Source organism: Salvelinus sp. IW2-2015, linkage group LG37, assembly GCF_002910315.2.
Source record: "Salvelinus sp. IW2-2015 linkage group LG37, ASM291031v2, whole genome shotgun sequence".
In the NCBI taxonomy this organism is placed as follows: domain Eukaryota; kingdom Metazoa; phylum Chordata; class Actinopteri; order Salmoniformes; family Salmonidae; genus Salvelinus; species Salvelinus sp. IW2-2015.
In genome coordinates, this window is record NC_036876.1 from 4,465,416 (window position 1) to 4,479,324 (window position 13,909).

At 42.4% G+C, this 13,909-nt stretch overlaps 1 protein-coding gene and 1 pseudogene across 1 annotated transcript; one reads left to right on the forward strand and one right to left on the reverse strand.

Annotated features, from left to right (window-relative positions):
- Nucleotides 1–685: 685 nt before the first annotated feature.
- LOC111960071 (TRAF-interacting protein with FHA domain-containing protein A-like) lies at nucleotides 686–2,462 on the reverse strand. Its single transcript, XM_023981976.2, has 2 exons — nucleotides 2,316–2,462; nucleotides 686–1,733 (listed from the first exon to the last, which is right to left on the reverse strand). The coding sequence occupies exon 2, from the start codon at nucleotides 1,666–1,668 to the stop codon at nucleotides 1,066–1,068; it is 603 nt and encodes a 200-aa protein (XP_023837744.1). The 5' UTR covers nucleotides 1,669–1,733; nucleotides 2,316–2,462; the 3' UTR covers nucleotides 686–1,065.
- Nucleotides 2,463–3,713: 1,251 nt separating this feature from the next.
- LOC111960072 (RNA-binding protein 4B-like) lies at nucleotides 3,714–5,272 on the forward strand (annotated as a pseudogene).
- Nucleotides 5,273–13,909: the final 8,637 nt, after the last annotated feature.

The window sequence follows — 13,909 nt, forward strand, 5'->3', positions numbered from 1 at the left end:
GCGATAAGTGAAACATGCTGTCTTACAGGTTGATCCTGTTAAAGTGTGGGATCCTGTTACGATGCTTGCTTCAGCTCCTCCAGTGAGACAGCTGACTGAAGGGGAGCGTAGAGTATTTGTTCGAGCTCTGTTTCGTTGTCGTCTGGCAAGACGATCGGAGGAGCGTGAGAGGTCTGCCACCACGTTATCCCTCCCCGGAGTGAACTTCAGCTGATAGTCATACTGTCTGAGGCAGTCGGCCCATCTGTTAAACCTGAAGTGGCTTGTGGCCAGTTCTGAATGCCGACAGTAGCGTAGTGAGGGACTGGTGGTTGGTTCGAAACGTGAACAGCCGGCCATATAAGTAGAGGTGCCACATTTCGCACGTCCAGACACAGGCCAGTGCTTCTCGTTCACCCACAGAGTACCGTTGTTTAGTGGGGCTCAGGGCTCTTGAGGTGAAGGCGACGGGCCTCTCAATGCCACTCTGCAGCTGTGAGAGGACAGCTCCTAGTGCTCCATCTGAGGCATCACAGGTGACAATGGTGAGGCAGATGGGGTCAAAGTGAGCAAATTGGGCTCATATCTTATCTCACATGCAGGTAGACTAAAACATATACAGGTATAGCCAGTTTTTCAGAATGTGCCTTTGTTCCTCACAGGTAACATTTGTTGCTTGTACTTGCCAAAGCCTTTAACGCGATCATCAAATAAAACAGTTTATTAAAATCAACATTTACAAAACGGTGACAAAACAATATCCTTCCCCCACCCTAACCTCGTCCTTCATTGAATTCTGATACTTGCTCTTATTTGGGTATCATGAAAAAGGGTCATATTCACAAGCTTTAGTTTCACATTTTATAAAATAACGTAACATTCTGAATAATACTTGAGGAGTGGGTTATAAGGTAGAATATAAAAACATTTGAGGTACTGATAGCTTGGCGCCACATACAGTCAACATTTTGATTTAAGCTTTCAGAATGTTTAACATCAGCATTTGTCAAGAAAACTGCTTCTAGTTAAAGAGAAAACAATACAATATAATCAAAACAATATGGCTGTTATTGTAGTAAAACTATTTTATGAAAGAAACGCACTGCCTGATTGGTACATGATTGTCTCATCCATCTCCATTGGCCCTTGGCTCATGAGTGGTGGGATGCCATTGGTTGAAAGGTCTGAGCCCGTGTCCATGACGGGCACCATATTTGGCACGACCATGCCCATCTCTCTGGAAGGGGGTACTGCCAGCACCCGAAACTCCACCTCAAAGCTCCCCTTCGCCTCTCCATTCTCACGGCGTATCAGCATCTCGTATTCCCCGAACCGGATCAAGGCCTTACCCGGCAGCTCTGCCCTCTCCAGGAACCCCAACTCAAACCCATTGACAGTCACACGTCCCTTCTGGCTCAGGTTCTGCACAGAAAATAGCATGTCCGGGCTGTTGGAGGTGCGGTAGGCATGCAAGGACAGCTGCTTGCGGGAGACACGGGGGTCGGCCAGCACGAAGGTGCAGGCCTGGGCATCCCGGCCCAGCTTCACTGGGTCCTCGGCCTGGAGCTTGTGTCTGGTGTCCAGAGGCAACATGCGGTACAGAGCCCTGGAAGCCTGCTGGGGGTGGTAGAGCTGGATCTGGAGGCATGTCATCAGCTCCTCTGTTTCCACGGTGTGAGACACCTCCATGGTGGATCTTATGATGGCTGATGCAATTGAAGGGATGTTGTCTTTCACTTTCTGGTTCACTTGGTCTAAGAGAAAAACAGAGAGGAATATTCAAAATGATTACCTTGTGTTATTCTGGCACTAAATAAGTCTCATTACTAGACAGAGAATAACAGCTCAGATAGAGGGTGATGGAATGGAAAACACTTAATTATATTGCTCTAATCGATAGGAAGAATGTTCAGGGTATTTCCATGAAGCAGTACAAAATCTCAAGGTGCTTTCGATATTTGTTCTAACATTTTTAGTTCTTAGAATTGTGTCAGAATTGCATCATCATTCCACACCCTCAGCCTGTCAGCATTTCCTCTAAAACGTTCACTGACTTAAAGTAATTCCACTGTGATATGAATGTAGCCTTTTTCAAGTATACACAGGGAAACAGCTTAGGATAGACTGCTTTTTCATAAAAGTTAAAGTCTATTGTCATCAGAGAGGTGAAGAACATGTTAGATATATAATCTGCAAATATCTTCCACACTTGTGTTTTTCTGAAGCACTAATAACAATACTAGGCTTGTATAACATTTGAATGAGAATCACATATCATGACATTCGTTCAAACAAAACCATTCTGAATGTTCACTTCCAAACTTGCTATATTTTACCTGTAAAGTTGGGTAGGCTGTAGGATAATTTATTTTGCTCGTAGCGTCTCGAAAGATCAGGCTACATTATACAGTAGGCTGTCTCCAACGGTTGACTTGCTTTGTTTACTAGAACCAGTACAACTGTTGTCTATTGGCGCACAAAGTGTTGCGCCAACTATAACGGGTATCGGAGGATACTGCCAGGACAAAAACAAACAGGAAGGGGGTGATCATGACGTCAGCCAGAACCAGCAGCACCATACATAGCACCACCAGTGGCAGTGAACTGCTGCTAGTCATGATCCGGTTATAGCTCAATGTTTAGGGAACGTCTGATTATGCTTTCACCTTGGCAGGTTTTATACAACTTCCTTACGATTTTCAGTAACAGGCAGGTTTATAGGGCTACTTTATGACCATGTGAGTGCAGTCGACAAAGGAGCAGTATCAATTAAACCAACTAGCTTCTTATCTGTGATGAAATTGCATGCCAAATTAACTGTTCTGGGAAAGGGGTGCTATTGTCAATCATCAACTGCCATCTGTAATCAGCATGCCAAAACCCTGAAGCAGTAAAACGAATTTTGGGTGCCTGCGACACATTGCTCTACAGATCATGGTGATAATAAAGTGAAGAAAAATGTATCTATATGTGTTCAATAAAATACGTATACCAAGCAAGCTAGTATCATAAGTCATGCCATTCGAAGTAGTTGGTACGAATAGTAGCATAATCATAATATTATGTACCTAGCTAGGCTAATAAACAACCTCAACTTGCCTAAGCAGTTTCAAGCTATTCACTGTTTGTTCATGTGACTGATGGTCCGTATTACGTGCCTACTCTCGGCGTTAGTAACGCTGTAACAATTTAAAATGTCATTGGTCAATTCACAGGCTAATCAAAGAACAATGGTTGTCTAACCAATCAGCTAGCATAACGCATCTCAGCAGGCGGGCTTTTCCCGTTCTTATAACGCGATGTAGACGTTTTTTATACGAAAGTGACGTATCTAACGTTAACCGATTGAGTTAAGTGTACTATTCAATATTTCTGGTCGAGAACAWCTTTAAATAACTGCTGTACTAAAACATTTGAAATTGACTCTTGCGCACGCGATGCGAGCGGTGTAGTCAGCCTGTTAGGCATGTAGCTAGACAAAATATATACAATATTCTAGGCGTTTTATATTAATGTTTGTTTTTGGTTGCATGAAAGCTGGTTTGCTTTGGCATTATCATGTTGCTGAAATAACCTCATCTGCGTTTTCGAAGTTTGAAAACGACCTGTTTCTGGCAAAAGTGGTTAGCTAGCATTCTAGATGGCTAGCCGACTTGATGCCAGACATAAGTGCACTGCACTTTGTCATGTAAACTAGCTCGCTAGCTAGTCAGAGTTTTGCTACTTGTACATGTTAGCTATTTCATAATATGGTTAGTTAGCTATCTTGTCAAGTTTGACATGCATATCCAATCAGTCATTAAGTAATTTTAGAGGTTTTGAGTAAATGGGCCAACAACATTGTCTGGTTAAGTGGCCCTGGGGGTGGGGGTTGTGCCTCAGTCACATCATTGATCTTTCCCCCCTCTCACCTAAGGCTTTCTACAACACTGCTTCAAGGATGGTCAAGATCTTCATTGGGAACCTCCCTCGGGAGGCAGACGAGGATGAAATTCAGGTGTTGTTCTCCCAGTACGGTGCCGTCACAGAATGCGCTATCGTCAAGAATTTTGCTTTCGTCCACATGGATGACCGTAAGTCTGCCACCAAAGCCATCCGCAGCCTGTACCTCTACAAGCTGCATGGCGATAAACGTCGAGGCTAGTCGCGGGAAGAACCAGGTATCCGTCAAACTTGGAGAAAGGCAACAACGATTAACTCCGCACTTCGTTCGAGGAGTATGGCACAGTCTCTGAATGAGCTATTGTTAAAAACTTTGCGTTTGTGCACATTGACAACTCCGACGAGGCTATGCCATCAAGGGATTAGACAAGGTTGAATTCCAGGGTAAGATTTTTTTTAAGGTTATGCTCTTTGAGAAGGTTACACATTTAGAAATGTGGCTACTACTGGTCTTCCACCTAATCTTGTTCTTTGGTATTTCTCTACCTAATAGGGAAACGTATCCATGTTCAGATATCAAAGAGCTGTCCCAGGTAGGAGGAGGAAGAAGACCCCCCCCCCCCCCTCAAAGCGGGGGATACTGGCCAAGGGAGAGGCATGACCCTCCACACCCTAGCTATCTAAGAGGTTGTCACCATCCCCTCATCACGGGTATCCTAGGTTTAGCGAAGAGCGACTGTCAGACCATTCCTCTCAGAACTGAGGCATGAAGCCCCTCTAAAGAGCGCATCAAGTGACGTTGCTGATGATGAGAATGGAACGATGAATGTAAATTGTTTATAAATGAAACACGTGTTCCCTGCGGGTGTAATGGCCAGTTGACTTGTGTGTGTGGTTCGCCCTCTTTCCAGGTTTATTTATTTCAACAAGATCTGCGTCCTCGTCACAGCCATCGTATCCTGATGCGCACAGCGTTCATCTGTGGCTGATCTGTGGCGCGTTTCATTCTCAGGAGGAATTGTAATGCTTAACTTCTCGTCATCGAAAACACTTTTATTACACTTGTATTGTTTTGGCCTCTTTTGGTTTGTATTGTGCTTTGGCTACCTTTTTAGTCTCTGGCTCCCAGAAGCCTTTGAGCCGTGCATATTTATTTTATGTTCCAATATTTAGTCTTGATATACTGTAATGTGTCATGATATAAACTTTTGCTGATAAGTCACATTTCTTAAATTTGATGAATGGAAGCATCAACACGTTTGGATGTTACAAGTAGGATGTTACTATTAGCAAATAATCGTGACTGTATATCGACTTAAATACGAACCATCTTGTGTTTCCTTGTTCAATCTGAAGTTATGTGACAATGTACAACAGCATAATAAAACCACTACGATGGACTACAACAATTGACCAGTTGGTTAATTTGTAAATCATCAAATATTTGCTTATGGTAGCTAGTTACCCCAATGTGGATAACATTCTTTTTTTTTGTCATCAGAGGACAAACTGAATTGTATAATAATTTTTTTACTTTTTTGATCTCTTAACATCTTATCGCAGATTGTGGTTCGATGGCAGATGATCAGTTGCTTCTCATTACATTTTAATCATTGAATCGTGATCATGTGAAGGGGGTTATGTGTCTGATGACGATAAATTAAGAATCGTCCTCTACCAATGTAAAATAACGTTATCACTTATGTCTCCCCTGAACTTCAAGCGCTCAATCACAATTGAACTATCTAAATCAACCCCTTCACTCCCCATCAATTTATTTAGGTGTCATGGTTTGGATTGATAGGGCTTTATTGTCATGTCCCCAGTTCTCACCATATTACACTTGGCATGATGGTGTTATGAGCACCCTCGCTCTTAGAGCATCTCTGGAGAGATGTTCTTGGTACAGCCTGCAGTAACTTAACCAGGTAAAAGATGTGAATCAAGATCAGTTGTGGGTTGTATGAAACTAAGAGTTAAACGTGATGATTTTAGGTACACATGAGTCAAGGTCTTTTCCAATTTAGTACAGGAGAATGGCAAATTACCTCTGCTTGATTTTAGGCTGGGCATGAACAGGTAAGTTTTTTTTTTTTTTTTACTTCCTAAACTAAAAAGCAATATGGCTGCGTTTAGACGGGCATTCCAAATGTTATATATTTTCCCCGCTAATTCATATTGTGACCAATCACATCAGTTCTTTGCACATCTGATCATTTTCAGAGCTGAGCTGATTGGTCAAAAGACCAGTTTAGTGAAAATAATATCAGATATGGGCTGCGTGCATAAACGCAACCATTGTCAACCAAACGTCTAAAGGGTCAATCTGGGATTCATCAACATTTTGGGACTTAAGTTAATGATGTATAGGCCTAGCCATTGATTCTTGAAGAATACAACTTAAATGCCTCATGACTTTCAACTGCCCTACCCAGAAATATGTTCATCAGAGCCCCAAATATAAGCTTGTCTTACTCAATTCTTTGTAAACAAACTGCAGCTTCAAAACTGCAATTTTTAGCTCATAGATGGTCGGTCCTTGTATCAATCGCTCCGTCTATGAATTTGAGTGGTTAGCCTAGATTTCTCAAGCCTCATCYCCACTTGTTTGCTGGGGGGGAGTCTTTAAAAAAAATACCAGATTGCACTTTAAACATACAGTGCATTCGGAAAGTATTCTGACCCCTTGACTTTTTTCACATTTTGTTACATTGTAGCCGTATTCTAAACTGGATAAAATATATTTTTTTCTATCAATCTACACACAATACCCCATAATGACCAAGCGAAAACAGGTTTTTGGAAAGTTTTGCAAATGAATAAACAAGAGGAATACCTTATTTACATAAGTATTCAGACCCTTTGCTATGAGACTCGCAATTGAGATCAGGTGCATCCTGTTTCCATTGATCATCCTTGAGATGTTTCTACAACTTGATTGGAGTCCACCTGTGGTGAATTCAATTGATTGGACAGAATTTGGAAAGGCACACATCTGTCAATAAGGTACCACATTTGACAGTGCATGTCAGAGCAAAAACCAAGCCATGAGGTTGAAGGAATTGTCCGTAGAAAGCCGAGAAAGGAGAAGAGTACCAAACATTTTCTGTGACATTGAAGGTCCCCAAGAACACAGTGGCCTCCATTCTTAAATGGAAGAAGTTTGGAACCACCAAGACTTCCTAGAGCTGGCTTCCCGGCCAAACTGAGCAATCGGAGGAGAAGGCCTTGGTCAGGGAGGAGACCAAGAACCCGATGGGCACTCTGACAGAGCTCCAGAGTTCCTCTGGAGATGGTTGTCCTTCTGGAAGGTTCTCCCATCTCTGCAGCCTTTGTGGTAGAGTGGCCAGACGGAAGCCGCCACTCTTCAGTAAAAGGCACCTAGAGGACTGACCATGAGAAACAAGTTTCTCTGGTCTGATGAAACCAAGAATGAATTCTTTAGCCTGAATGCCAAGCATCACGTTTGAAGGAAACCTGGCACCATCCCTACAGTGAAGCAAGATTGTGGCAGCATCATGCTTTGGGGATGTTTTTCAGCGGCAGGGACTGGGAGAATAGTAAGGATCAAAGGAAAAACGAACTAAGCAAAGTACAGAGATCCTTGATGAAAACGTGCTCAGGACCTTAGACTGGGGTGAGGGTTCACATTCCAACAGGACAACAACCCTAAGCGCGCACAGCCAAAACAACGCAGGAGTGGCTTTGGTACAAGTCTCTGAATGTATTTTAACCCGATCGAACATCTCTGGAGATACCTAAAAATAGCTGTGCAGCGACGCTCCCCATCCAACCTTACAGAGCTTGAGAGGATCTGCAGAGAAGAATAGGAGAAACTCCCCAAATACAGGTGTGCCAAGCTTGTTGTGTCATACCTAAGACTCGAGGCTGTAATTGCTTCCAAAGGTGCATCAACAAAGTACTGAGCAAAGGGTCTAAATACTTATGTAAATGTGATATTTCCATTTTTTATTTGTAATACATTTGCAAAAATGTCTAAACCTGTATTTGCTTTGTCATTATGGGGTTTTGTGTGTAGATTGAGGGGGGAAAACTTCATGAATTTTAGAATAAGGCTGTAATGTAACAAAATGTGGAAAAAGTCAAGGGGTCTGAACTCTTTCCGAATGCTCTGTGAACATGTTGGTTGTGGAAATGTTTTACGTCGTTGTGAAGGATTCAGATTTGTTTTAAATATATACTGAACAAAAATATAAACTCAACATGCTACAATTTCATCGATTTTTTACTGAGTTTAACAGTTCATATAAGGGAATCACTCAAATTAAATTAATTAGGCCCTAATCTATGAATTTAACATGACTGGGAATACAGATATGCATCTGTTGTTCACTGATACCTTTGAAAAAAGGTGCGTGGATCAGAAAACCAGTCCGTTTCTGGTGTGACCACCATTTGCCTCATGCAGTGTGACACATCCCCCTTCGCAGTGAGTTGATCAGGCTATTGATTGTGGTCTGTGAAATGTTGTCCCACTCCTCTTCAATGGCTGTGCGAAGTTGCTGGATATTGGCGGGACCTGGAACACGCTGTCGTACACGTGATTTCAGAGCATCCCAAACATGCTCAATCGTTGACATGTCTGAATGTGCAGGCCATGAAAGAACTGGGAAATTTTCAGCATCCAAGAATTGTGTACAGATCTTTGCGACATGGAGCCGTGAATTATCATGCTGAAACATGAGGTGATGACTGTGGATGAATGGCACGACAATGGGCTTCAGGGGCTCGACACGGTTTCTCTCTGCATTCAAATTGCCATAGATAAAAGGCAGTTGTGTTTGTTGTCCCTGGCTTATGCCTGCCCATACCATAACCCCACCGCAACCATGGGGCACACTGTTCACAACGTTGACATCAGCAAACAGCTAGTCCACAAGATGCCATACACAAGGTCTGCGGTTGTGAGGCCGGTTGGACATACTGCCAAATTCTCTAAAACGACGTTGGAGGTGGCTTATTGTAGAGAAATGAACATTCAGTTCTCTGGCAACAGTTCTAGTTGACGTTCCTGCAGTCAGCATGCCAGTTGCGCAGTCCCTCAACTAGAGACATCTGTGGCATTGTGTTGTGTAACAAATCTGCACATTTTAGAGTGGTCTTTTATTTTCTCCAGCACAAGGTGTACCTGTGTAATGACAATGCTGTTTAATCAGCTCCTTGATATGCCACACCTGTCAGATGCATGGATTATATTGGCAAAGGAGAAATTATCACTAACAGGGATGTAAACAAATTTGTGCCCAAAATTTGAGAAATAAGCCTTTTTTTGCGTGTATGGGAAATGTCTTGGTCTTTTGTTTCAGCTCATGAAACGTGGGACCAACACTTCACATGTTGTTTATATTTTTGTTCAGTGTAATTCCGTCCATAAGCAAGCATGGACAAAGTCTTAAAGTCAGCAGGTACATATTGATTTAGGGGATGTATTCATTAGTGTACACCAAAGCGAAACATTTAGCAACGAAAACAAGCGTTTCTTATTGTACAAGTTAATGCTACTGAGTCCCCCTCTGTTTTGGCCCGTTTGGTTCCTAGTGAATGCACCCCTTTGTTTGAAGTTCTAGGCCCCTGGTAAGTTAGAAAAGTAGGATTTATTAAGCATTCATATGTATTGTAACCTATACTGTAAAATAGTTGTATTGGTCTGTACAGCTGTACACTCCCCCCTAATAAAATATTTTAAAAAACCATGATCTTGTTTGTTCACTCAGGGTTACTAGTGCCCTTTCCAAATGAGGGTACTGTACATAATGTTGGAAGGCTGGCCACACGAGACTACAGATGTGTTTACAGATCATATATAATTTCCGTTGGGGGGTAGCCTACAGATAATCTATTGTTTTCTATAAACCCATATATATCCAGCTGAGATCCTTTTGGTTTGGCTGTGGTGTGTTCCCTTTATGGAAGCCTACTGCCCTCTGCTGGATAGTTGATCTACACACCGATCAAAGAAGTCAAAACATAGCTGTATGTGCTTCTCAAAATCCCCTTGCACCACAATGCTCCCACTCTTACCCAATAAAAAGTAATCTAAAACATCTGTATGTATTTAAAAAGATTGTTACAAGTGTTAGCAGAATGTATTAGTGAAGGTGCTGGAGGCCAAAGGGAAAAAGTCTCAGCATACTTCCAGTCAGATGCAAATGTCTTTAATTGTCGCTGAGCTTTCGGTAAAAATACCTTATTTACACAAGTATTCAGACCCTTTGCTATGAGACTCAAAATTGAGCTCAGGTYCATCCTGTTTCCATTGATCATCCTTGAGATGTTTCTACAACTTGATTGGAGTCCACCTGTGGTAAATTCAATTGATTGGACATGATTTGGAATGGCACACAACTGTCAATAAGGTACCACATTTGACAGTGCATGTCAGAGCAAAAACCAAGCCATGAGGTCGAAGGAATTGTCCATAGCGCTCCGAGACAGGATTGTYTCGAGCCACAGATCTGGTGAAGGGTACCAAAACATGTATGCAGCGTTGAAGATCCCCAAGAACACAGTGGCCCTCCATCATTCTTAATTGGAATAAGTCTGGAGCCACCAAGACTTCCTAGAGCTGGCTGTCTGGCCAAACTGAGCAGACAGCCAGCTCTGAGAGCCTTTATCAGGGAGGTGACCAAGAACCTGATGGTCACTCTGACATTGCTCTAGAGTTCCTATGTGGAGATGGGAGAACCTTTAAGAAGGGCAACCATCTCTGCAGCACTCCACCAATCAGGCCTTTATGGTAGAGTGGCCAGACGGAAGCCACTCCTCAGTAAAAGGCCATGACCACCCACTTGGAGTTTGTCAAAAGGCACCTAAAGACTCTTGACCATGAAAAAGAAGATTCTCTGGTCTGTTGAAACTCGTTGACCTGAATGCCAAGCATCACATCTGGAGGAAACCTGCCACCATCTTAACGGTGAAGCATGGTGATGCTTCACTGTAGGTGATGCTCCAGAGCGCTCAGGACCTCAGACTGGGGCAAAGGTTCACCTTCCAACAGGACAACGACCCTAAGCACACAGCCAAGACAACGCAGGAGTGGCTTCGGGGCAAGTCTCTGAATATCCTTGAGTGGCCCAGCCAGAGCCCGGACTTGAACCCAATCGATCATCTCTGGAGAGACCTGAAAATAGCTGTACAGCAACGCTCCCCATCCAACCTTACAGAGCTTGAGAGGATCTGCAGAGAAGAATGGGAGAAACTCCCCAAATACAGGTGTGCCAAGCTTGTAGCGTCATACCCAAGATCACTCGAGGCTGTAATTGCTGCCAGAGGTGCTTCAACAAAGTACTGAGTAAAGGGTCTGAATACTTATGTAAATGTGATATTTCTGTTTTATTTTTAATAAATTAGCATAACTTTCTGCAAACCTGTTTTTTCTTTGTCATTATGGGGTATTGTTGTGTAGATTGATGAGAAAAAAAACAATTTAATCAATTTTAGAATAAGGCTGTAACCCAACAAATGTGGAAAAAGTCAAGAGTTCTGAATACCTTCCGAAGCCACTGTAAGGCCACACAGTGAGCCAGAGATAATGACCGCAACACCTGTGGTAATCTAAAGTATCCCAAAGGGTCACTAGATGTCATATAAAATGGAACAATTAAATGTCAGTATAAGGAACCCATACTCTCAAAAAGGGAGCATTACAGCTGAAAAGCGCCCAAAAAAGAAAGCAAAGGAAAACACATATAGAACACTATACATAGTCCCTTCAGGAAGTAGTCACACACCTTGGCAATTCCACATTTTGTTGTGTTACAGCCTGAATTCAAAATGGATTACCTGGATTTTTTTCTCTCACCCATCTACACACTATAATGACAAAGCAAAAACATCTTGTTTTAGAAATGTTATCAAATGTATTGAAAATGAAATACAAAAATATCTAATTTACATAAGTATTCAAATCGAACTTTGTCACATGCGCCAAATACAACAAGTGTAGACCTTACAGTGAAATGCTTACTTACAAGCCCTTAACCAACATTGCCTTTCATTAAGAGTTAAAATATTTTCAAAAAAATAAATAAAATAACTAACACAATAATGAGGCTATATACAGGGGGTACCAGTACCGAGTCAGTGTGTGGGGGTACAGGTTAGTTAAGGTAATTTGTACATGTAGGTAGGGGTGAAGTGACTATGCATAGAAAATAAACAGCGAGTAGCAGCAGTGTACAAAACAAATGGAGGGGGGGGGCAATGTAAAGTGTCCGTGGCCATTTGATTAATTGTTCAGCAGTCTTATGGCTTGGGGGTAGAAGATGTTAAMCAGCCTTTTGGTCCTAGACTTGTATTTGGCACATGTGACAGTTGGATTAGATTTTTTTTTATTCACACCCCTTTGCTATGATACTCCAAATTGAGCTCCGGTGCATCCAATTTCCTTTGATTTGCCCTGAGATGTCGCTATAGCTTGATTGGAGTAAACTTGTGGCCAATTCAATTGTTTGGACATGATTTAGAAAGAAACACACCTGTCTATATAAGGTCCCACAATTGACAGTGCATGTCATAGGAACTTTGGTTTGGAAAGAGACGGCGCCTGTATGGTGAAGTCAGATATAGACAGACTTGTAAAGTCGGCTAAGGAACAGAAGTTGGGTTTTGGAGAAACGCCTTCAGTGTGTGCTTTGTAAGCCATGCAGCTGGGCAATAGAGTGGTGAACGGATAGACATGGCTATGGACAGCAAGGTAGAAGAGCTGAGTGTGTGTTGAGGAAGAATCTGGACCAGTAGGAGTGACATTTTTGGTGAAAGTGTCTTGGGCAGTGAAAAAAAGTGGAGGAGGATGGGTTAAGGGTGAGGGATCCTGAGAGGATCACAGTGAGTAGTAGATTTGTGCTGGTATAGAGGGATAGAGTAACGATTGAGTTATGTTTCAGTAAGGTTGGCTTCTTAGCGCTCATAGCAATGGTTATAAACTGTACCGCAGAAATGGAAAGTAAATCGCAGAAAATAGATGTTGTGGTGGCAGCTGCTGAGAAGTATTTGGGTATATGAGATTTGACTTCAGAAGTGTTACAGGGTTTGTTGAGTTGTGGTGTCCCATCCTCCCAGGCTGTTGGTATGTATGGGCAGGAGCAGATGGGGTCAAAGAAGTGGTTTGCCTCTACTTCAACTCCAACGCGGTGGAAGTGTCGACCTACTGTTCACTCCTCTTGGTGGTCAAATGCAGACCTTTCTACCTCCCGAGGGAGATTTCAGCTGTTATCGTGAATCTTGTATACATTCCACCTCAGGATAAGAAAATAACAAGCTGGCACTTAAGAAACTGTACAAGGCTATAAAACCTACACCCAGAAGCTGCTTTTCTGGTTTCCGGCAACTTTAATTACGCGTCACTAAGACACGTGATGCTCAACATCCATCAACACGTCTCCGATGCCACTAGGGGCGATAAAGCTTTGGGGGTGAATGTAGTAATGCAAGTAACAGAGACCTCCTTTTGAAGTTTTAACACTTTTTTTTGTATATCCTGGCGAGGTTTAGAGAGCTCAATTTGGTCTGCCTCTTCCACACACAGGGTGGAGTAACCCCTGTCCAGAAAACATTGTTTCATATTGACAGCTTTATCAATAAAGTCCTCTGTCGAATGACACACGACTGAGCCTATAGAACTGGCTCTTGGGTAAACCTTTTTTAAGGGCACTAGGATGAGTGCTACTTGCTAGGAGAAAAGCGTTTGTCAGTCTTTTCCTGATACAGAGTGGTGATAAGTTCCCCATTCACATGCCCAAGAATGGACACGCTTATGGTCGTATTCAATAAAGAACTTCAGGTCAGTGTTCATAATATTAAAAAAGGAAGTGGATTTATGTTTTTGCTCAATGCCAATCCACACATAGAGAATATCATCAATATACCTGAACCATTTGAGGATCTTGGAGAAGGAAGGGTTCCTGGTCTCATCCTCGATAAACTTTGGCTCAAAATAGCCCACATAAATTGGAATAATTAGGGGCAAAGGTGGAGGCCATCGCAACTCCACTAACTTGAAGGGGAAATTATTTTACAAAGGCAAAGT

Coding starts and splice junctions, on each gene's coding strand:
- LOC111960071 (XM_023981976.2), bottom strand. CDS start 1,668: ATGGAGGTGTCTCACACCGTGGAAACAGAGGAGCTGATGACATGCCTC.